This window comes from Protopterus annectens, chromosome 8.part0, assembly GCF_019279795.1.
Source record: "Protopterus annectens isolate FY-2018-M chromosome 8.part0, PAN1.0, whole genome shotgun sequence".
Lineage (NCBI taxonomy): Eukaryota > Metazoa > Chordata > Ceratodontiformes > Protopteridae > Protopterus > Protopterus annectens.
Genome location: NC_056741.1, coordinates 1,517,793,351 through 1,517,817,404, shown reverse-complemented (window position 1 = coordinate 1,517,817,404; position 24,054 = coordinate 1,517,793,351). Strand labels below are relative to the sequence as shown.

General features: G+C 36.9%; 1 protein-coding gene across 1 annotated transcript in view; it reads left to right on the top strand.

Moving 5' to 3' along the window:
- Positions 1-24,054, top strand: part of KIRREL3 (kirre like nephrin family adhesion molecule 3) — a 2,095,651-nt gene that overhangs the window by 1,924,854 nt on the left and 146,743 nt on the right. Inside the window, exon 11 of the mRNA XM_044081102.1 lies at positions 11,585-11,783. Coding sequence (XP_043937037.1) covers positions 11,585-11,783 — 199 coding nt within the window. The remainder of the gene's footprint in view (positions 1-11,584; positions 11,784-24,054) is intronic.

Below are 24,054 nucleotides of genomic sequence, written 5' to 3'. Positions count from 1 at the left end.
ACATGGGTGTACTCAACTCATCACCTCCCCTACACGGACTGATAAATCTTTCAAAAGACCGTCAGTTCTTGACTGGATTTTGGTTAGCAACCCTTCTCAGGCATCTCAATCAGGCTGTCTGCTGGACAGTCTAAGTGACCATCAGCCAGCCTTTCTTCTTAAGACCTGGACTCACCAAGTCATCCAACCCATCCTCCACTTAATCAGAAAACAAAAAATTAAACTTAAATAGCTTCATCACCATTCTAAATAGCTGTAAATGGGAATTTGTAAAACAGTTATCTCTTGAAGATGCAGTAAACTCATTCAACAGCATATTCTTAGACATACTAAACTACTATGCTGCCCCTACTGTCAGAGTTAAATCTAACTGTGCACCCTGGCTAACTAAAGAATGTAGATCCCTACTCAAGGTTAGAGACAAAGCCTGGCAACAATTTCAAAAAAATGAAACACAAACAACTAAGCAAGCATATCTAGAACTTTGGAATAAAATGAAAAAACTAACAGACTTAGACAAAATCAGCTATTACCAAAACATCCAAAATAAACAGTAAAAAAATTCTGTTCAGCAGTTAATACCATACTTCAACCAGGAAAATCCACCACCCCTGCCCCAACAACAACTCCTGGCAATTCTGATAATATTGCATCATGAGTTAGTAAATTCTTCACAGAAACTATCCAATCCCTAGGCAACCCTCAAGGCTTTGTCAGTATCCCTACCCCTCTTGCTCCATAGAACAATACCAACTCCCAAGACTCCACCTGCTACTTCAACTTACACACAGTATTGGTTATAACTATGAAAAACTACTTCAAAAACTTAAACCAGCAACCCTAGCCACTGACAACCTTCCAGCAGAATTTATACAAAGTGCACTCGAAGCAATAACCTACCCACTAGCCATACTCATAAACTGATCAATATTTGAAAACCAGGTAACTGTAATATGGGAAACCTCCCACATTCTACCACTACACAAGGGAGGGAATTCCACTGAACTCACTAATTATCACCCGATTGCCATTCTATCTCCCTTATCCAAAATACTTGTAAGAGTCATGCACACACCCAACTATTGGACTACCTTCTGACACACAAACTACTATCAAACACCCAACATGGCTTCTGTCCCTTTCACAGCACAACCACAGCACTACAATCCTTTACTAACACAGTTAACCATCCTAGAAACAATGGTGAATTTGTATCTGCCATATTTTTAGACTTATCCAAGGCCTTTGACATGATTAATCACAATACACTCATCAGTATTCTCTCCACTCTAAACCGCAGCAGTTCCACTATCACATGATTAGAAAGCTATCTAGCAGGATGATGAGAAGGCGTCCAATGGCAACACCAACACCCCCCTCTTCCTTCAGTCTCCTAGGAGTATTACATTCTTTTCATCTAAATTCAAAGTATCTAATGTTGCTGGTACTCTTTCATTGTTGTGTGATCTGGAATTGGTATACATAAGTTGTAAGGGATGGTTTTAGGCACAAGGGGCCTTGCTCCCTATTTCAATATTATGGTTTAGATATTTTGGGTCTTAGAGATTTTGACACTTATATAGCTATATCTATATTTATATCTATAGCTATCTATATAACTGTCTAGTGTATAGCTGTATATATATATATATATATATATATATATATGTATGTATATATATATATATATATATATATATATATATATATATATATATATACATACACACACACATATGTGTGTGTGTGTGTGTGTGTGTGTGTGTGTGTGTGTGTGTGTGTGTGTGTGTGTGTGTGTGCATGTGTGCATGTGTGTATGTGATATGTAGAAAGCAAATAAGCTGACTGATGTGTTTTCTTTCACTAGTTGTCAGTTCACACTTTTATCAACTTAACTGCCGGACAGTACAATTCTATTGGTGTGAGAACACCCCACAGAGGGGATTGAGAGTATGCCCTATTCTTGCTATTGTGTAATCTTGGAGTTGTTATATATAAATAGTACAAAGTATTAAGAGTTCACAGTTGCTCCCCCCCCTACAATCTTTGTGCTTTCATTCATCGTGACTATGTGTGGGTGCATGCATAGGAACTAAAGTATGTTTTTTTGTATTGGTGGTGTATCCAGTTATTTTGTGACCATTTTATTTTATATTTATAGACACACATGCAGATACATATATATATATATATATATATATATATATATATATATATATATATATATATGGTTTACTATCACAATGTGGAATTGCACTTAGACAAATACGGTTTGCTGGAATGTGTGTTTTTAATGTTTTATAATGCCGAACTGAAAATGCTTGAAGGTAATTTTACGAAAGTGCGTATTCATTTGCAGATATGACATTGACATTATAAATGAAGATCACTGTACAGATATGGAAATGTAACCTTTTCCTCATTGTACTGCAATCTCAGAGTTGGTATGTCTCTGACTACAAGGCTTCATTGTACAGCACCCCTCACTTCCCCAGGCTCTCTCAACCCAGTATCACTCTCCATGCCACTTAATTCTCATTCCCTCCTGTCATTTAGTAGGAAATCTCCCTCTGTAATCTTACATAGAGAATTTATAATAGAAAGCCTTTTTTTTTGAAACCTAACATAGTGTTCTTAAATTGCAGGCCTCTTACTTCTTCTTTCTTAGTTTTCTAATCCTGATAACCTTTCTTACTGTCCCTTTCCCTCTATATCCATCTACTTGTTTCCTCCCTCCTAAGACAACTTTTTTCCTCCAAAAACTCCATCTTATCCCTTCCTTTTCTCTCTAAAATAAGTTATTTGTTCTAAACAGTAACTCCAGCTTATCCCTTCCTTTTTCTCTAAAATAAGGTGACTATTTTCTCATAAAAAACTCCAACTTAATCCTCCCTTTTTCACTAAAATAAGCACAACTTATCCCTTACATCCTCTCTCCTCTACCTTTCCTCCATTACTATATCACAGTTCACCTTACTGATCATTTTTCTTCTTCTAGAGCTGCTTAAGGGCCATGGTCTGCCCACTCCATTCACCCTTCAGGCTCACTCTGCTCCCCTACCCTACCTCCATTCACAACCACCCCTTCTTCAATTACATTGATATCTATAGACCACACCTACTTAACCAATCATACCCCAAGCCTCTACTATTTAGCATAATCAGCCAAATAGCCAGTAACTAATCCTACTAAACAACAGCAATACTTTAAGCTGAATATCTCCACCCCTACTACAGACCATATCACCTTACTCCCAACAAAACCTCTATACCTCCTTTCTACCACCTAACACACTCACTAACCTCTACACATACATGTTAGTCACCCCAACCCAAAATATCTAACTCATGTAATAAATTCAAACTATCCAAATAAAATGGTTTACCTTAAAAAAACTTACATATAACACTCCTCCAAACTACTACTAGTTCTATGCTACTACTCTTATACTTCATCACCTCATACTACATTCTACTGCAATACAATATTTCCTCCTGGTAGACCTTACCACCTACACACCCAAAAATATCTCTGAACTATACTGTAGACCCACCCTTTTCTCTACCACAAACACAGACATTCACTTTTACAAAGTCCATCCCGTAAGAAACACTTCCCACACCTCTCAAAAGCTAGAAAAACTACTAGATACACTTGTTAAACACTACTTACACTTACTAAACCAGCTAAGCCAATTTGGAGTCTTTCACCCCAATCCTGGTCCCACTCTAATACCCACCATAGTTAATAACTCAATTACTATCACCCAAGGAACTTTACAGAAAAACAAGACCCCCTTACTCCTCCTTAACAGGAATATCAGACGTATTACTAATTAAGTTTATGACCTGCATGCCCTACTCTCTTTATACTCTCCAGATATACTAATAATAAACATAAAGCAAAACACACACACACACATACACACACACACACACACACACACACACACACACACACACACACACACACACACACACACACACACACAGACACACACACACACACACATACATACAAAATATTAATAACAATGAAATAGCCTCAGGTTACAATATTCTTTTAAAAGAGAGGAAATCTAAAAAGGGCAGAGGAGTAGCTATCTTATGTAAAAATCACCTAATTCTATACCACTTATATTTAAACATTCCTGAATTTGACAACGCTAAACTTATCTTTGTGAAATTAAAAAATAATCCCAAAAAACACATTAATATTTTCAATGGTTATATCCCACAAGGAAACAATATCCCCACTCTGAAAAACATACTACTCTGGGTCTCCAGCTCTCTCCTACAAGAAACAATTCTGATGGAAGACTTCAATACTGATTCTCTTAACTGCTCTCCAGAAAATCCATTTTCCCATATAAACCTACATGGGTGTACTCAACTCATCACCTCCCCTACACGGACTGATAAATCTTTCAAAAGACCGTCAGTTCTTGACTGGATTTTGGTTAGCAACCCTTCTCAGGCATCTCAATCAGGCTGTCTGCTGGACAGTCTAAGTGACCATCAGCCAGCCTTTCTTCTTAAGACCTGGACTCACCAAGTCATCCAACCCATCTTCCACTTAATCAGAAAACAAAAAAATTCAACTTAAATAGCTTTATCACCATTCTAAATAGCTTTAAATGGGAATTTGTAAAACAGTTATCTCTTGAAGATGCAGTAAACTCATTCAACAGCATATTCTTAGACATACTAAACTACTATGCTGCCCCTACTGTCAGAGTTAAATCTAACTGTGCACCCTGGTTAACTAAAGAATGTAGATCCCTACTCAAGGTTAGAGACAAAGCCTGGCAACAATTTCAACAAAATGAAACACAAACAACTAAGCAAGCATATCTAGAACTTTGGAATAAAATGAAAAAACTAACATACTTAGACAAAATCAGCTATTACCAAAACATCCAAAATAAACATTAAAAAAAAAATTCTGTTCAGCAGTTATTAACATACTTCAACCAGGAAAATCCACCCCCACTGCCCCAACAACAACTACTGGCAATTCTGATAATATTGCATCATGATTTAGTAAATTCTTCACAGAAACTATCCAATCCCTAGGCAATCCTCAAGGCTTTGTCAGTATCCCTACCCCTCTTGCTCCATAGAACAATACCAACTCCCAAGACTCCACCTGCTACTTCAACTTACACACAGTATCGGTTATAACTATAAAAAAACTACTTCAAAAACTTAAACCAGCAACCCTAGACACTGACAACCTTCCAGCAGAATTTATACAAAGTGCACTCAAAGCAATAACCTACCCACTAGCCATACTCATAAACTGATCAATATTTGAAAACCAGGTAACTGTAATATGGGAAACCTCCCACATTCTACCACTACACAAGGGAGGGAATTCCACTGAACTCACTAATTATCACCCGATTGCCATTCTATCTCCCTTATCCAAAATACTAGAAAGAGTAATGCACACACCCAACTATTGGACTACCTTCTGACACACAAACTACTATCAAACACCCAACATGGCTTCTGTCCCTTTCACAGCACAACCACAGCACTACAATCCTTTACTAACACAGTTAACCATCCTAGAAACAATGGTGAATTTGTATCTGCCATATTTTTAAACTTATCCAAGGCCTTTGGCATGATTAATCAAAATACACTCATCAGTATTCTCTCCACTCTAAACCGCAGCAGTTCCACTATCACATGATTAGAAAGCTATCTAGCAGGATGACGAGAAGGCGTTCAATGGCAACACCAACACCCCCCTCTTCCTTCAGTCTCCCTAGGAGTATTACATTCTTTTCATCTAAAGTCAAAGTATCTAATGTTGCTGGTACTCTTTCATTGTTGTGTGATCTGGAATTGGTATACATAAGTTGTAAGGGATGGATTGAGGCACAAGGGGCCTTGCTCCCTATTTCAATATTATGGTTTAGATATTATGGGTCTTAGAGATTTTGACACTTATATAGCTATATCTATATTTATATCTATAGCTACCTATATAACTGTCTAGTGTATAGCTGTATATCTGTATATATATATATATATATATATATATATATATATATATATATATATATATATATATAAACATATATATGTATGTATATATATATATATATATATATATATATATATATATATATATATATATATATATATATATATATATATATATATATATACACACACATATGTGTGTGTGTGTGTGTGTGTGTGTGTGTGTGTGTGTGTGTGTGTGTGTGTGTGTGCCTGTGTGCATGTGTGTATGTGATATGCAGAAAGCAAATAAGCTGACTGATGTGTTTTGTTTCACTAGTTGTCAGTTCACACTTTTATCAACTTAACTGCCGGACAGTACAATTCTATTGGTGTGAGAACACCCCACAGAGGGGATTGAGAGTATGCCCTATTCTTGCTATTGTATAATCTTGGAGTTGTTATATATAAATAGTACAAAGTATTAAGAGTTCACAGTTGCTTCCCCCCTACAATCTTTGTGCTTTCATTCATCGTGGCTATGTGTGGGTGCATGCATAGGAACTAAAGTATGTTTTTTTGTATTGGTGGTGTAGCCAGTTATTTTGTGACCATTTTATTTTATATTTATAGACACACATGCAGATACATACATATATATATATATATATATATATATATATATATATATATATATATATATATATATATATATATATATATATATATGGTTTACTATCACAATGTGGAATTGCACTTAGACAAATACGGTTTGCTGGAATGTGTGTTTTTAATGTTTTATAATACCGAACTGAAAATGCTTGAAGGTAATTTTACGAAAGTGCGTATTCATTTGCAGATATGACATTGACATTATAAATGAAGATCACTGTACAGATATGGAAATGTAACCTTTTCCTCATTGTAGTGCAAACTCAGAGTTGGTATGTCTCTGACTACAAGGCTTCATTGTACAGCACCCCTCACTTCCCCAGGCTCTCTCAACCCAGTATCACCCTCCATGCCACTTAATTCTCATTTCCTCCTGTCATTTAGTAGGAAATCTCTCTCTGTAATCTTACATAGAGAATTTATAATAGAAAGCCTTTTTTTTAAACCTAACATAGTGTTCTTAAATTGCAGGCCTCTTACTTCTTCTTTCTTAGTTTTCTAATCCTGATAACCTTTCTTACTGTCCCTTTCCCTCTATATCCATCTACTTGTTTCCTCCCTCCTAAGACAACTTTTTTCCTCCAAAAACTCCATCTTATCCCTTCCTTTTCTCTGTAAAATAAGTTATTTCTTCTAAACAGTAACTCCAGCTTATCCCTTCCTTTTTCTCTAAAATAAGGCGACTGTTTTCTCATAAAAAACTCCAACTTAATCCTCCCTTTTTCACTAAAATAAGCACAACTTATCCCTTACATCCTCTCTCCTCTACCTTTCCTCCATTACTATATCACAGTTCACCTTACTGATCATTTTTCTTCTTCTAGAGCTGCTTAAGGGCCATGGTCTGCCCACTCCATTCACCCTTCAGGCTCACTCTGCTCCCCTACCCTACCTCCATTCACAACCACCCCTTCTTCAATTACATTGATATCTATAGACCACACCTACTTAACCAATCATACCCCAAGCCTCTACTATTTAGCATAATCAGCCAAATAGCCAGTAACTAATCCTACTAAACAACAGCAATACTTTAAGCTGAATATCTCCACCCCTACTACAGACCATATCACCTTACTCCCAACAAAACCTCTATACCTCCTTTCTACCACCTAACACACTCACTAACCTCTACACATACATGTTAGTCACCCCAACCCAAAATATCTAACTCATGTAATAAATTCAAACTATCCAAATAAAATGGTTTACCTTAAAAAGACTTACATATAACACTCCTCCAAACTACTACTAGTTCTATGCTACTACTCTTATACTTCATCACCTCATACTACATTCTACTGCAATACAATATTTCCCCTCCCTGGCAGACCTTACCACCTACACACCCAAAAATATCTCTGAACTATACTGCAGACCCACCCTTTTCTCTACCACAAACACAGACATTCACTTTTACAAAGTCCATCCCGTAAGAAACACTTCCCACACCTCTCAAAAGCTAGAAAAACTACTAGATAAACTTGTTAAACACTACTTACACTTACTAAACCAGCTAAGCCAATTTGGAGACTTTCACCCCAATCCTGGTCCCACTCTAACACCCACCATAGTTAATAACTCAATTACTATCACCCAAGGAACTTTACAGAAAAACAAGACCCCCTTACTCCTCCTTAACAGGAATATCAGACGTATTACTAATTAAGTTTATGACCTGCATGCCCTACTCTCTTTATACTCTCCAGATATACTAATAATAAACATAAAGCAAAACACACACACACACATATACACACACACACACACACACACACACACACACACACACACACACACACACACACACACACACACACACACAAAATATTAATAACAATGAAATAGCCTCAGGTTACAATATTCTTTTAAAAGAGAGGAAATCTAAAAAGGGCAGAGGAGTAGCTATCTTATGTAAAAATCACCTAATTCTATACCACTTAGACTTAAACATTCCTGAATTTGACAACGCTAAACTTATCTTTGTGAAATTAAAAATTAATCCCAAAAAACACATTAATATTTTCAATGGTTATATCCCACAAGGAAACAATATCCCCACTCTGAAAAACATACTACTCTGGGTCTCCAGCTCTCTCCTACAAGAAACAATTCTGATGGAAGACTTCAATACTGATTCTCTTAACTGCTCTCCAGAAAATCCATTTTCCCATATAAACCTACATGGGTGTACTCAACTCATCACCTCCCCTACACGGACTGATAAATCTTTCAAAAGACCGTCAGTTCTTGACTGGATTTTGGTTAGCAACCCTTCTCAGGCATCTCAATCAGGCTGTCTGCTGGACAGTCTAAGTGACCATCAGCCAGCCTTTCTTCTTAAGACCTGGACTCACCAAGTCATCCAACCCATCCTCCACTTAATCAGAAAACAAAAAATTAAACTTAAATAGCTTCATCACCATTCTAAATAGCTGTAAATGGGAATTTGTAAAACAGTTATCTCTTGAAGATGCAGTAAACTCATTCAACAGCATATTCTTAGACATACTAAACTACTATGCTGCCCCTACTGTCAGAGTTAAATCTAACTGTGCACCCTGGCTAACTAAAGAATGTAGATCCCTACTCAAGGTTAGAGACAAAGCCTGGCAACAATTTCAAAAAAATGAAACACAAACAACTAAGCAAGCATATCTAGAACTTTGGAATAAAATGAAAAAACTAACAGACTTAGACAAAATCAGCTATTACCAAAACATCCAAAATAAACATTAAAAAAAAATTCTGTTCAGCAGTTAATACCATACTTCAACCAGGAAAATCCACCACCCCTGCCCCAACAACAACTCCTGGCAATTCTGATAATATTGCATCATGAGTTAGTAAATTCTTCACAGAAACTATCCAATCCCTAGGCAACCCTCAAGGCTTTGTCAGTATCCCTACCCCTCTTGCTCCATAGAACAATACCAACTCCCAAGACTCCACCTGCTACTTCAACTTACACACAGTATTGGTTATAACTATGAAAAACTACTTCAAAAACTTAAACCAGCAACCCTAGCCACTGACAACCTTCCAGCAGAATTTATACAAAGTGCACTCGAAGCAATAACCTACCCACTAGCCATACTCATAAACTGATCAATATTTGAAAACCAGGTAACTGTAATATGGGAAACCTCCCACATTCTACCACTACACAAGGGAGGGAATTCCACTGAACTCACTAATTATCACCCGATTGCCATTCTATCTCCCTTATCCAAAATACTTGTAAGAGTCATGCACACACCCAACTATTGGACTACCTTCTGACACACAAACTACTATCAAACACCCAACATGGCTTCTGTCCCTTTCACAGCACAACCACAGCACTACAATCCTTTACTAACACAGTTAACCATCCTAGAAACAATGGTGAATTTGTATCTGCCATATTTTTAGACTTATCCAAGGCCTTTGACATGATTAATCACAATACACTCATCAGTATTCTCTCCACTCTAAACCGCAGCAGTTCCACTATCACATGATTAGAAAGCTATCTAGCAGGATGATGAGAAGGCGTCCAATGGCAACACCAACACCCCCCTCTTCCTTCAGTCTCCCTAGGAGTATTACATTCTTTTCATCTAAATTCAAAGTATCTAATGTTGCTGGTACTCTTTCATTGTTGTGTGATCTGGAATTGGTATACATAAGTTGTAAGGGATGGTTTTAGGCACAAGGGGCCTTGCTCCCTATTTCAATATTATGGTTTAGATATTTTGGGTCTTAGAGATTTTGACACTTATATAGCTATATCTATATTTATATCTATAGCTATCTATATAACTGTCTAGTGTATAGCTGTATATATATATATATATATATATATATATATGTATGTATATATATATATATATATATATATATATATATATATATATATATATACACACACACATATGTGTGTGTGTGTGTGTGTGTGTGTGTGTGTGTGTGTGTGTGTGTGTGTGTGTGTGTGTGTGTGTGTGTGTGCATGTGTGCATGTGTGTATGTGATATGTAGAAAGCAAATAAGCTGACTGATGTGTTTTCTTTCACTAGTTGTCAGTTCACACTTTTATCAACTTAACTGCCGGACAGTACAATTCTATTGGTGTGAGAACACCCCACAGAGGGGATTGAGAGTATGCCCTATTCTTGCTATTGTGTAATCTTGGAGTTGTTATATATAAATAGTACAAAGTATTAAGAGTTCACAGTTGCTTCCCCCCTACAATCTTTGTGCTTTCATTCATCGTGGCTATGTGTGGGTGCATGCATAGGAACTAAAGTATGTTTTTTTTATATTGGTGGTGTAGCCAGTTATTTTGTGACCATTTTATTTTATATTTATAGACACACATGCAGATACATATATATATATATATATATATATATATATATATATATATATATATATATATATATGGTTTACTATCACAATGTGGAATTGCACTTAGACAAATACGGTTTGCTGGAATGTGTGTTTTTAATGTTTTATAATACCGTGTGGGTGTTGTTTGATTTAAAATGCAAAATATCTAAACACAAACAACTGATCTAAACACTTTTGCTGCTATTTATGTGCCCATGTTTTCTGTATAGTATGCTACATTTGGACACGTCATGTGCATCACCTAATTCTGTTATCCTGGGATGCAATTATTCAGTGTAGTGTTTTCACCTGGAAACTAAATACAGTATATAAGTAATATATGTAAACAGAACAGAAACAGTACTAAATTGCAGAAATAAGTTGTTATCCATGATTAGCAAAACTTAAACAAACTCCTAACTAGCTAACATCACTTTGATGGTTCTTTTGTCTTTTGTGGAGGAACATACTCAAAGTTTTAATTTTAAAATACAACTGTAGAAGTAAAAAAGTAATTAAAATATTCATTAAATGTATTGTTGTTTTTTTCGTTATGCTGTACTAGGCCTGGTCTTGGAAGGAGAATGTACTGGAATCTGGAACATCTGGGCGATATACTGTTGAAACAGTCAGCACAGAGGAGGGCGTTATCTCGACTTTGACAATTAGCAATATTGTGAGAGCAGACTTCCAGACCATTTACAATTGTACAGCCTGGAACAGCTTTGGCTCAGACACTGAGATCATACGACTCAAAGAACAAGGTTATCTTAGCTTTTAGCTATACTATAATTCTGTTTTTTTTCCTTATGTTTCATACTGAATGACTGTGGTTAAAATATCTTTGCTAAATGACTGTTTAGCAAATTCACTTCTACCTGCCTTCCACAATGTTTTTCTAAACGTTAAACTCTGAGGCCTTAATTCATAAACTGCATATTTATCTATTTGATTAAAACAAATAAAATATGGCAGCTGATTATTCATTTAGAATATGCTGTTCTGTTGGAGCATAAATGGGGCTGGCGTAAATTTGACGATCCAGAAGTTACATTTTTACTTCTTTTGAACTTATCTTTGTTTTTCATAGGCTCTTAGGATATAAAAGGTAAGGGGTCATACCTGCCTTCCCAACACCTACCCTCAAGCTCTATCACCCTTTGCAAGGTTATCAGTGCTTTGAAGTCCAAACCATATTGATGGACATCCATCCATCTGTGTAAGCTATTTTTGAAGGATGACAAGGAATTACATTGCTTGCCATACAAGGGGAGGCACTAGATGATGAACATCTCGCTAACCTAGTTTTTATTTATTCCCTGATGAAGGTTGAGATCTGTGGTTCTTCTGATATTGGCTAACAATCTGACCCATAAAAGTAAAGGAGGTCAAGAAAAATGGATCCCTACAAGCATGATAAGCTAGGTACCGATCTCCCCTCAGGTGACCAACACCCCTACATCCTTTTTTTGCTCTGATTTCATGAGTTCTGCTCACATATATGATATGTCTCCTTGTATTTACTGCTCTAGTCTCTCCTGTTAGCTAAAGTGTTTTGAGACCAGAAATCCTTTTGTTTGGAATCTTTTTATTTTTAGTTTTTTAATGCTCCAGGCTAGATACATGTAGAAGGGTACATTATATTCTATAATATGTCTGACTAATGCAGAATATAGGGGAACAATAACTTCCTTTGTTTTAAAAGAGATGCCTTTGTTAATTAGTTGCAAAATGTAGAAGGGTTTCCTAACTACACTTGCCATATGATGCTCAAAGAATAGGGAGCAATCAATCCAAGTACCCAGATTTCCAATCAGTTATTCATATGATAGTGGGATTATTTTCAGTATGTCTCAGAATGTTTCTACATACTGACAGGGTGATGCTACATTTTCTTGACATTTCATTTGAACTCTTTTTCTAAGCACCAGCATTTGACTTTTATTTTTGGAATGTCTGTGTATCCAAAGGGGATTTGATAATCCAACTCAGCTTGCTATCATCAGTAAACTGTTATCAATTTGGAAGTCTGAAAAACAGATGCCAAACAATAGGAGACTGTGTACAGATCCCTGGAGAATGCCACAGGTAAACTTCTGTCTGTTTTAGAAGGCATCGCCCGCTAGGACAATGTATATTCTATCCTTAAGCCTGTTGGCTGTCCATCTTATCATGTTGTGAATTATGTTTATGGTGACCGAGTTATCAACAATTCCATCATGTGGTATGATATCAGATGCCTTGACCAGATCAAGGTAGGCAGCATGGACAGTGTAACCACTGTCAATCAACTACTTGATTGACCTTCTCAAAGAAGCAGACAAGATTAAGCAGGCAGGACCTGCCCTTTAATGGTAGTGTAACTATGGTGGGATGAGAGGGTCAACTGCCCTGAGTGCAAAATGTTGTAGAGGGTAAGATCAACCAATCTGGATCTCTGTTTAACACAGTACTGCCTTTTAAAATCTGGTATTGCAGTTGCAGTCAAAATGAGTGGTGTAACACTCCATGTGTGGTTTAGAATGTAGAAAATGCTTGCTACATTGTAGCATGTGGTTTACTACAGTTTAAAACTTAAAAAATAGAACATCTCTGTTTTCTTTTTTTTTACTGAAACCTGAGAGCTGTTGTGCTCCTTAAATTTACATTTGTAGCATGTAGTCTGCAACAGTTTGAAAAAACAAATGGGACCTGATTTTTTTTGTTTTCAGTGGAAGAGCTGGAGGGTTATATGTCTAACTGTCTGTTATAAGCTGATTGCTGCAACAATGTAGTGACTGGCTAATTAGAGTGAAGTGCTTTTTTTTCTCTTCACTTGAAGAGCTGAGAAAGTAGGGTGCTGTGTTTTAGTAGCAGCTATGCTTCTGCCTCTTCTAAATATAATTTGTAGAGGGCTGATTGTAGAGGGCTATCATTAATGTCCTGATTTCTGAGGCTGATGATTATACATATAATGGCATACGCTTACCAAGGCTAACTTTAAACTATTTCAGGAGGGGCTCAGTGAGTGCATGTTTTATGCTGTTTATTAGACAATACGGTATGTCACCTGAGTCCATGAAAGAAGTGCTCATGCCCTTTGACAGCACTTTAAGAACATGTTCCTTAGAGATAACATGATGGTCGAAAATAATTCTAGGATGACTTGAGAGGGGATGGTAATTTCAAAGGAGAAATTTGCCATGACCCTGAATGTTTGCAATGTGTTTTGATTTTGAATAGGAGGCTCCACCCAAGAATCGCTGAGCATAGACATTGAAAGTGCAGGTACTCCAGAATAGTTGAAGTCAACAAGGATTAAAGAACCCTTGCATTTACTGGTATCATCTAAGAATATCAAGAATTTATTATGGTCATCCAGAGCCATGAAGGATGATTGAAAGAGGGCTAAGAGTTGGACATTTGATTTTCCTAAGTTGACCTGAGTTGGGGTGCAGTGTGGTAACCATTTTGAAGAGATGTTAAACCTTCAAGCAAGATTTACCTCTCTGGCTGATAACAGAAAATAGTTACAAAACTTGAGGATGAGAAAAAATTATAACAAATTACTTATATAAAGGCTCAACAATTAAACAGGAAGGTGACACTTGGCATTTATTGTAAATTAATACAAAGTACTACATTTAGACCACAATAAGTCTGGTGTGAAATATCATATTTGAGAGTGGAAGTGATAGAATTAGAACAGGAAATGGATGCAGGGGTGTTGGTCACATCTCCACTGGACCACTGTGTGCAGAAAGTGAGGCAGTTGATAGCAATAAATAGAATGTTAAGGTGTGTCTTCAGCAGGATAGATTCCAGGCCACTCTCCAGGCCTTGGTCAGGACACACCCAATTCTAGACATTGTATAAACAAAGGGACGTTAGGAAATAATGAGAAATCCAGAGGAAAATTCCCAAAAATCAGTGGTATGTAGGGAAATTGATAAAACCAGATGTTAGAGGAGCCTGTTCTTACTTGAGACCAGATCAGGGAACACTTAGTCCATCACATCATGTCAAGCCAAGTGTGAAGGGTCATCCTATACAGGAAGACCAGGGGGAGAGGAGGCACAGACAGCATACTGCATGGATTAACTACTGCCTAGATCTAAAAAATACTTTGTCACAGAGACAGCTTTAGACCCATGGTAATTAAGGGATAATCCAAACAAATATTAAGCATATAAGAAGGGGAAGGGGAAGGTATGGATACATGCAAGTAAAAGTTCAATGCACTTAAAAGGGTAGGCTAGATAGGCTTGTTGTCTCCTTTTCCTGTCATGTAAAAATGTTTATTTTGAATTTCCATATGTAGGAAAAAAACTGAGGAGTAGGAATTGGAATGTGTTCCTTCTTGCCCCTTACTAGAAGCAGTTGTGGTTAGTAAGTTAAACAACTTAACATATCAAAAATAATACTGCCATCAAACTATATATACATTTTCATTTAATCACCATGCTAGTACAAAGCTCCAGTTATCTAAGTAGCTCTGATGGATACTTTGAGGTACTTGACATCTAGGTTCAACCGTGCCCCAATCAGAAGAGCATCACCTGCAAATGCAAGTCTGGCAGCTATGAAACCAGTTTCCAAAAGAATACAGTGCATCATGAAGGTCATCATAATTCTATTAATCTGTGTTTGTAAAGAGGTCCCCCCCCCCATACCCCCAACAACGGATACACAATTCAGATCCCTACCTCTAAATATACATATATATATATATATATATATATATATATATCTACATATACATATAAATATATATATATATATATATATATATATATATATATAGTAACTCTAAGACTGCTGTACCTTGGGGTGAATAAAGTTCGACAACATTAGACGTAGAATACTTTCCCCATATTTTCTCTTACAGTTTTGTTATTCTGAGGATTGTGATTCTTGGAATTTCAAGAGGAATTCATCAGACAATGAAAGTGTGAATGAGTTTTTATTTTCATTTTTTTGATAGCTGTTAAATTAGAAAGTCTTGTACTGCAAAAACATATTTTTCTGGAGGAGATCTGGGAACATTCTTATTAAGTTATACGATGACAAACAGTGTGTGGCTGGGGGTTGTGGAATCAAACCCAAATGTAGATGATGATGTTCATTTATACTTTTATAAGTTATTAGCTGAGTTATACTCCCAGATCAAAAAAAGAAAATGCCATAATAACCCAAAGTTGATGTTGCCCTTGTTTGATAATGAGTGTCCTGATTTTCAACAGATGTTTCCCTTCACTAAATACAACAGAATGATAAAAGCCTAGGGAATGTGCTGAAATCCTATCAGAATACATACATATAATGTTGGTGAATTTGAGCAAAAGTGTTGAACTTTGCATGTGAATTTGATTTTGTAGCTCAGTAATAACCATACACAGTTTGGTAGATTCATTACTAGCTCTGACAGCTAAGTCCTAAAGACTAAAGAAATGTAATTTGCAACTAAAGATAAAGGTTTAAGACATTCTGTGAAATACAAAATATGAAATGAGAGTTTGAAGAAAGTTGCTAAGCATGCATACCTTCAGTGCAAGTTAGCAAGGCGTAAGTGTGTCCTTTCATTGAGTAGGAGACACCATGTTAAAACTTTGATTTAACTGAGCAGGCTCTTTTAAATGTTTGATTCAGTACACCATGCTGACTTCATTTCTTGATTCAGTAGAACATGAGTTAATACTTTGATTTACATACACTTATTGTTTTACTGCTTTGATTCATCATATACAATATATTAACTGTTTGATATGGAGTTCCATGCTGTATCTGCTAGGATTAATTCAGTCTATCATACTGTGTTAATCCTTTGATTTTGATAGACCACTTCTGTTGCCTCTTTGGTTTTGACAGACTATGTTGTCTTACTACTTTGATTTTGCTAGACCATGCTATGTCGATAACTGGATTTCGTAGACCACATTATTTTAATCCAGTAGACCTGCTGTATTAAACCATTGATTTGGTGCACCCCATTGTCCTAGTCATTTGGTTTGGTGGACTTGCCGCATTAACCCTTTGATCTGGTATAGCATATTGTGTTAATACTGTGATTTGGTAGAACATGCTGGTAATCTTTTGATCCAGAAGTAGGTGTTATATTAGTGCTTTGATCCAGTGCACTATACTGTGTTACTCTGTTAACTTAGATCATGCTGTGTTAACTTTTTGATTCAATGCACCATGCTGAGGTAGTGTTTTGAGATGGTGCACCATGGCATGCTGATGCACTGAGTAACTGCACTGTGGCATGCCATGTTATGAGTGTACACTTTGAATATCTGCACTGAAACCAATAGAGGGAGTGGCATGTCTATATCCTGTATAAATCTATGCTGAACATAAGTATGGTGTCTGACGTTTGGGCATCCCTGAAACAGTTTCCTTTGTTTTCACTCACTAGGTAAATCTTTATGTTTTCTTGAATTTTATTGATCATTAATTTACCTAATGGCAAATCAAGAATGGCATTCCAACAGGTAGGTGTTGCGTTTGGGAAGACTTTTTTCAGTGGTAGCTGGCTTGCATTGGGGGGCCTCCCTATAAAAAAGCTTCAGATCCTCTAAATGAATAAGTCTGTCCCTTTCAAACAATCTAAGTGACGAGATAGCTGACATGCACTAGGCAGTGGGGTGGTTTATTTAAGAGTAATATGGCTCTAACTGACACCAGCAGGCAGTGTCATGTGGAAAGAGTAGCACACTAGATTCTTTCTGTTCTTGGACAGATAAATAAATCTGATGATTTAATTTACTATGGCTTGAACAAGAACTCAGTTTTGGGGATGAGAGTATGGAAATGACTGGTAGTACATATTCTAATATGTGTTAATCCTTTAATTTGGAAGAGCATGCCATGTCATTCCATGTGGTACAATGTGTTGTGCTAATCCTTTGACTTAGTGTATCATACAGTGCTAATCCTATAATTTCATGCATGGTGCTGTATTAATTCTTTCATTTGGTGAATAATACTGTATTTGTCATATTATTTGGTAGAGCAAGCCATGTTCATTCTTTTATTTGGTAAACCATACTGTATTCATCGGATGATTTGGTAGAGCATGCTGTGTTGATTCTTTTATTTGGTGAACCATGATGTACTAATCATATAATTTGGTAGAGCATGCTGCATTTATTCTTTTATTTGGTAAACCACACTGTATTAATCATATGATTTGGTAGAGAATTCTGCATTAATTCTTTTATTTGCTGAACCATATTGTATTGATCATATGATTTAATAGACCATGTTGTGTTTATTTTTGATTCCTAAGCCCATACTGTGTTAATCCTTTGATGTTCTATACCATTATATGTTAATATTTTAATAGTTTAACTACCACTTCAGGTTTCCCTGAAGAGGCCACATGCAAAGTGTGACTAATACAGTCAAGAAAATATAATAAGTAAATAACTTTTGATAAACAATACTGTGTTAATCATTTGACATGGTATCATGCCGTGATAATTTTTTGATTTTATCTTCCATACTGTATGCATTCTTTGGCTCCATGAATCATGCTGTTAATCGTTTGATTTGTTGATTTCTTAAACCATGCTGTGTTACAATTTTTACCTGGTGCACTGTACTGCATTAATCTTTTCATTTGGTAAATTATTCCGTGTTGATCTTTTGATTCGGTGTACCATGCTCTACTATTACATTGCTAAGGTGCACTACACTTTAATCCTTCAATTTAGTTCACTACGCCCTGCTAATCCTTTGATTTGGTAGATCATGCTGCCCTTGATTTAGTGAAACGTTGTTTTTTTACTCCTTTGATTCAGTGCCCCATGTTATATGATTTATTTGATTTTGTAGAACATGCTGTGCTTATCCTATAATTTGATGGGCTATGTTGTTTTATGCCTTTCATTTTATGTATCCTAGGATTTGGAAAACTATGCTATGTAAATCCTTTAGTGCTTTGAACTATGTAATCCTAATGATTTGATTAATTATAGCATGTTGTGTTAATCTTTTTATTAATGTTCCGTGCTGTAGTATTGTTGTATTCAGCCTTTGATTGGATTCATACTGCTCTGTTAATCCTTTGATCTAGTAAGCTATGCTGTGTTACTTCTCTGAGGTGCAGCACAACTGTCTTATTCACTTGGTTTGCTGGACATGGTAGTTCCTATAGCCAGTGCAAGATCTGCCTGATCAATCACTTCAAGCAAAACACAGAACCATTTGAGCTGTGTGCACAAATGATAAAAAAATTGAGCCCAGATAACTGAAAACTCAGAAGCTGGAAAGTTACACCAGAAACATAAAATCTGTTTTTGCAAGGGTGCAAGCCACCCTACACCCTCACATCAGGAACTGCCCCCCCCACACCCCCAGCTAATTGTATATACCAAGTCCAAAATTATACTATAATGGGAAAAGGAGCAAAATCCTAAACCACACTCTACCATAATATCACATAATGATGGCCCGTACCATCCGAGCTTCCGGGTTTCTGGTTATCCGGGCTTGATATTCTAATGTTCACTCTTTTTAGCATTTGATCTTTCATCAGGGACATGTATGTGTATATGTGTGTGTGTGTGCGTGTGTGTGCGTGTGTGTGTGTGTGTGCGTGCGTGTGTGTGTGTGTGTGTGTGTGTGTGTGTGTGTGTGTGTGTGTGTGTGTGTTTGTGTGTGTGTGTATCTCTGACTTGAAATGATTGACTAGGCAGAGTGGTGTTGGCCATGGAAACTGACACTCTCCTGGAAGGCAGTCAAACTGTAAAAGAGAGCAAAGGTAGGTGAAAGTTACTGATTCTGTTAGACTGTCTCTGCCTTCATAGAAGAGTAGATATGTATATGACCCTTCTCCCACATACATGCCTCAAATTGAATTAGAGGATCAGATGTTTCCTTTTTTAGTTGTCCAGCTATGTTACACAACCTGGTTCCTTTTTTTAGTAGGTCAGGTTCCTTATACAATATAATCCCTTTTTTAGTTAACTAGCTATGTTCCTTTTAGTATACAAAATAGGGCACATGGGACCTGGGGATACTTTATTACATTATTTGTAAACATTTCATAAACTTCTGAATGCCAGGGTCTTGCTGCACTTTACAAAATGGTATGCCCACAACACAAAAGTTTATATGATTTGCATCTTGTAATTGTCAAGGGATATGTGAGGCATTCTGTGCCCACCAGTGAGTTCTCTGTGTAAATGTTATCATTACTATGACACAGTAGCTGAGCAGGCCTCCACTATAATTCAGAACTTGTTATATCACAACACTGCGTGACGCTTCAAAAGAATAACCATAGTTGCTCTAAGATTTTAGTGTATTGGTCTATATGTCGGTTATAGGTATCTTACTGGCATCAAACTAGGTGTCCATTCCTTGTTGCTACAGACTGTGACAGTATTCAGTTTTATGACTTGGCAAAATCACTTGAAGTGACCATGCCTGGTCTCCACATGTGTCAAAACATTGTTGATAGAGAGGAAGGCATCGGGTATATATTCCACACTGACAGTATGAAAGAAGGGAAAAAATGAATGACACATTTGAACAGATTTACACTAATCTTATGAGTCTGATAACATGATAAAGTATTATGACTTACATAAATAATAAGACATAGTAGAATGTGTAGGTATAGTCCTGTAGTTACCTCTTTTAGGCATAACATACAGCTGATAGCCTCCAAGTGTCCAAAGTGATGCCACCAGTCATGACAGCAGTGAAAACATAGGCCTCAAGACATTTTTCTTTACATCTATGCCTGCCCATTGGCACAAGGAAAAGTAATCTCCAGTGCTGCTAGCAACACAGAATCAGAATTGGTTAGCATCCTGGGAATCTGGAGAGCTGAGCAGGAATGTAGCTTTAAGTCACTAATAACATCTCACTTTCTGAAGGGTGGAATGATTTTAATGTAACTTTGAGTGTCAAAATGTCAAAGAAACAGAGTACTGAAAATGAAACTCAGAAACAGAGAAGGGTTAAAAATTAAATTGCAAGTGATTTTTGCAGGGAAGTAAGCACCCCTGACCCCCCAGATGTTGGGGCAAGTCCCTCCTACCTGTTAAACTTACATATATAACCTGCACAATCACACCAACTCAAATAAGGAAACACTGCCAATGCCCACTTGGAAAGTGCACCTTCAGTGATTTCCTATGGAGAACAGCAATCAGTGCCATGTTCCTGGATGCCTGGGGAAATGTATCTTGGCTGTTTTTATATATATCCTTTATGACTTCCTGGTGATGAAACCAGTCAGGGAATCTGCAAGGGAATGCATTGTTCCTAAAGGGACCCAGACACATGCCTGTGTGATGCTTCCATGACAGCAAGTGTGCAGCATGTTATTGCATACCTGCTCTCCAAAGTCAAGACAGACCATGTGGCATTGTTAATGCTGCAGACAGTAAGGTTCTATCTTTTCTTTGCCTCCTGGAAAGTACATCAGAAATTAACTTGCACCACCACTGAGGAGGTAGCAAAACCCAGTACCCAGAAGCTAAAATAAACAGAGGAGAACTGGAGATATGGAGGAGTTTACGTCAGCAGGTAATGGTCCAGCTATCATGTGGATGTTTTTGTTTTATTTCTACCTACCCTAAATCTAATGAATTCTTCTCCCTTTTTTCCTTGTGCCATGTACCCTGGTTTCTCTTGGTGTTTTCATACTCTAAAGTTTATGACCTCAGAATAGTGAATAATTCCTGATAATGACATTATAACAGATCTCATTATCATGCTGGTGTAAGCAGTAGCATGAAGCACTGTCATCACGGTCAGAGTATAAGCAGTAACATGAAACACTGTCATCACATAGTCAGCATATAAGCAGTAACATGAAGCACTGTCATCACATAGTCAGAGTATAAGCAGTAACATGAATCACTGTCATCACATAGTCAGAGTATAAGCAGTAACTTGAATCACTGTCATCACATAGTCAGCGTATAAGCAGTAACATGAAGCACTGTCATCACATAGTCAGAGTATAAGCAGCAACATGAAGCGCTGTCATCACATAGTCAGCGTATAAGCAGTAACATGAAGCACTGTCATCACATAGAGTATAAGCAGTAACATGAAGTACTGTCATCACATAGTCAGAATATAAGCAGTAACGTGAAGTACTGTCATCACATAGTCAGAGTATAAGCAGTAACATGAAGCACTGTCATCACATAGTCAGCGTATAAGCAGTAACATGAAGCACTGTCATCACATAGTCAGCGTATAAGCAGTAACATGAAGCACTGTCATCACATAGAGTATAAGCAGTAACATGAAGTACTGTCATCACATAGTCAGAATATAAGCAGTAACATGAAGCACTGTCATCACATATTCAGAGTATAAGCAGTAACATGAGGTACTGTCATCACATAGTCAGAATATAAGCAGTAACATGAAACACTGTCATCACATAGTCAGAATATAAGCAGCAACATGAAGCACTGTCATCACATAGTCAGAATATAAGCAGTAACATGAAGCACTGTCATCACATTTTCAGAGTATCAGCAGCAACATGAAGCAATGTCATCACATAGTCAGAATATAAGCAGTAACATGAAGCACTGTCATCACATAGAGTATAAGCAGTAACATGAAGTACTGTCATCACATAGGCAGAATATAAGCAGTAACATGGAACACTGTCATCACATAGTCAGGGTATAAGCAGTAACATGAGGTACTGTCATCACATAGTCAGAATATAAGCAGTAACATGAAACACTGCCATCACATAGTCAGAATATAAGCAGTAACATGAAGCACTGTCATCACATAGTCAGAGTATCAGCAGCAATATGAAGCACTGTCATCACATAGTCAGAATATGAGCAGTAACATGAAGCACTGTCATCACAAAGAGTATAAGCAGTAACATGAAGTACTGTCATCAGATAGTCAGAATATAAGCAGTAACATGGGACACTGTCATCACATAGTCAGAGTATAAGCAGTAACATAAGGTACTGTCATCACATAGTCAGAATATAAGCAGTAACATGAAACACTGCCATCACATAGTCAGAATATAAGCAGTAACATGAAGCACTGTCATCACAAAGTCAGAGTATAAGCAGTAACATGAAGCACTATCATCACAAAGTCAGAGTATAAGCAGTATCATTAAGTACTGTCATCACATAGTCAGAGTATTAGCAGTAACATGAAGCACTGTCATCACATACAGTATTAGCAGTAACATGAAGCACTGTCATCACTTAGAGTATAAAAGAAAACACTGCAGTCCTGTGCTCTGTTTAATCAGTCTTGCACTCTGTTTAATCAGTCCTGTGCTCTGTTTAATCAGCCCCAGACTCTGTTTTATCGACTCATATAACTTTCTGAAAAACCTCCAATGTTTCATGTCATAAAAATGTGTTATTGATATTTTCATTTCTTCATGGTTTATTATTTCTTTGACTCCCCTTTTTTGTCTCACATGTTTTGTGCACAAGTGCTATGTTACACATTTTGCTGATAAAATTTACAAATAAGGCAGTGAGTATCTGCCTCTCACATATTAACAAATTATAACACTAATTTCAGGTTTGTCTTTCCTTTGGTAAGATAAAGGCATTTTTGGTTACATTAAGGTTTTCGAAAACTGTGTAGGATGGGAAACATGGAAATATTTCTCCTTCTAAGTAAACCACCTGCCCAGTAAATCTGTAACAGTAACTAAAATTAACTCAGACAGAACTTTTTAGAAGGTTGTGAAAGACTGTAGTATGCAGTGCAGAGAATGTCTATGACAGAAGTAAAAAAAATCATAAGCAGCTGCTGACCTCTATGAGAAACATATTACCTATCCATCTGGTACACATTAGCATCATCTATAGATGTGTATGTTTGCAAACATCACTGTGTACGTGTGCATGTTGACATGTATGAGTTCACATGTATGTGTTATGTGTATGTGCCTGACTGAGCTGGTTAGTACAGTTCCGCATGTTTTCTTTGTTAATATGGCTGACACATGCAACATGTGTTCTGTGCGTGTGTGTGTGTGTGTGTGTGTGTGTGTGTGTGTGTGTGTGTGTGTGTACGTGT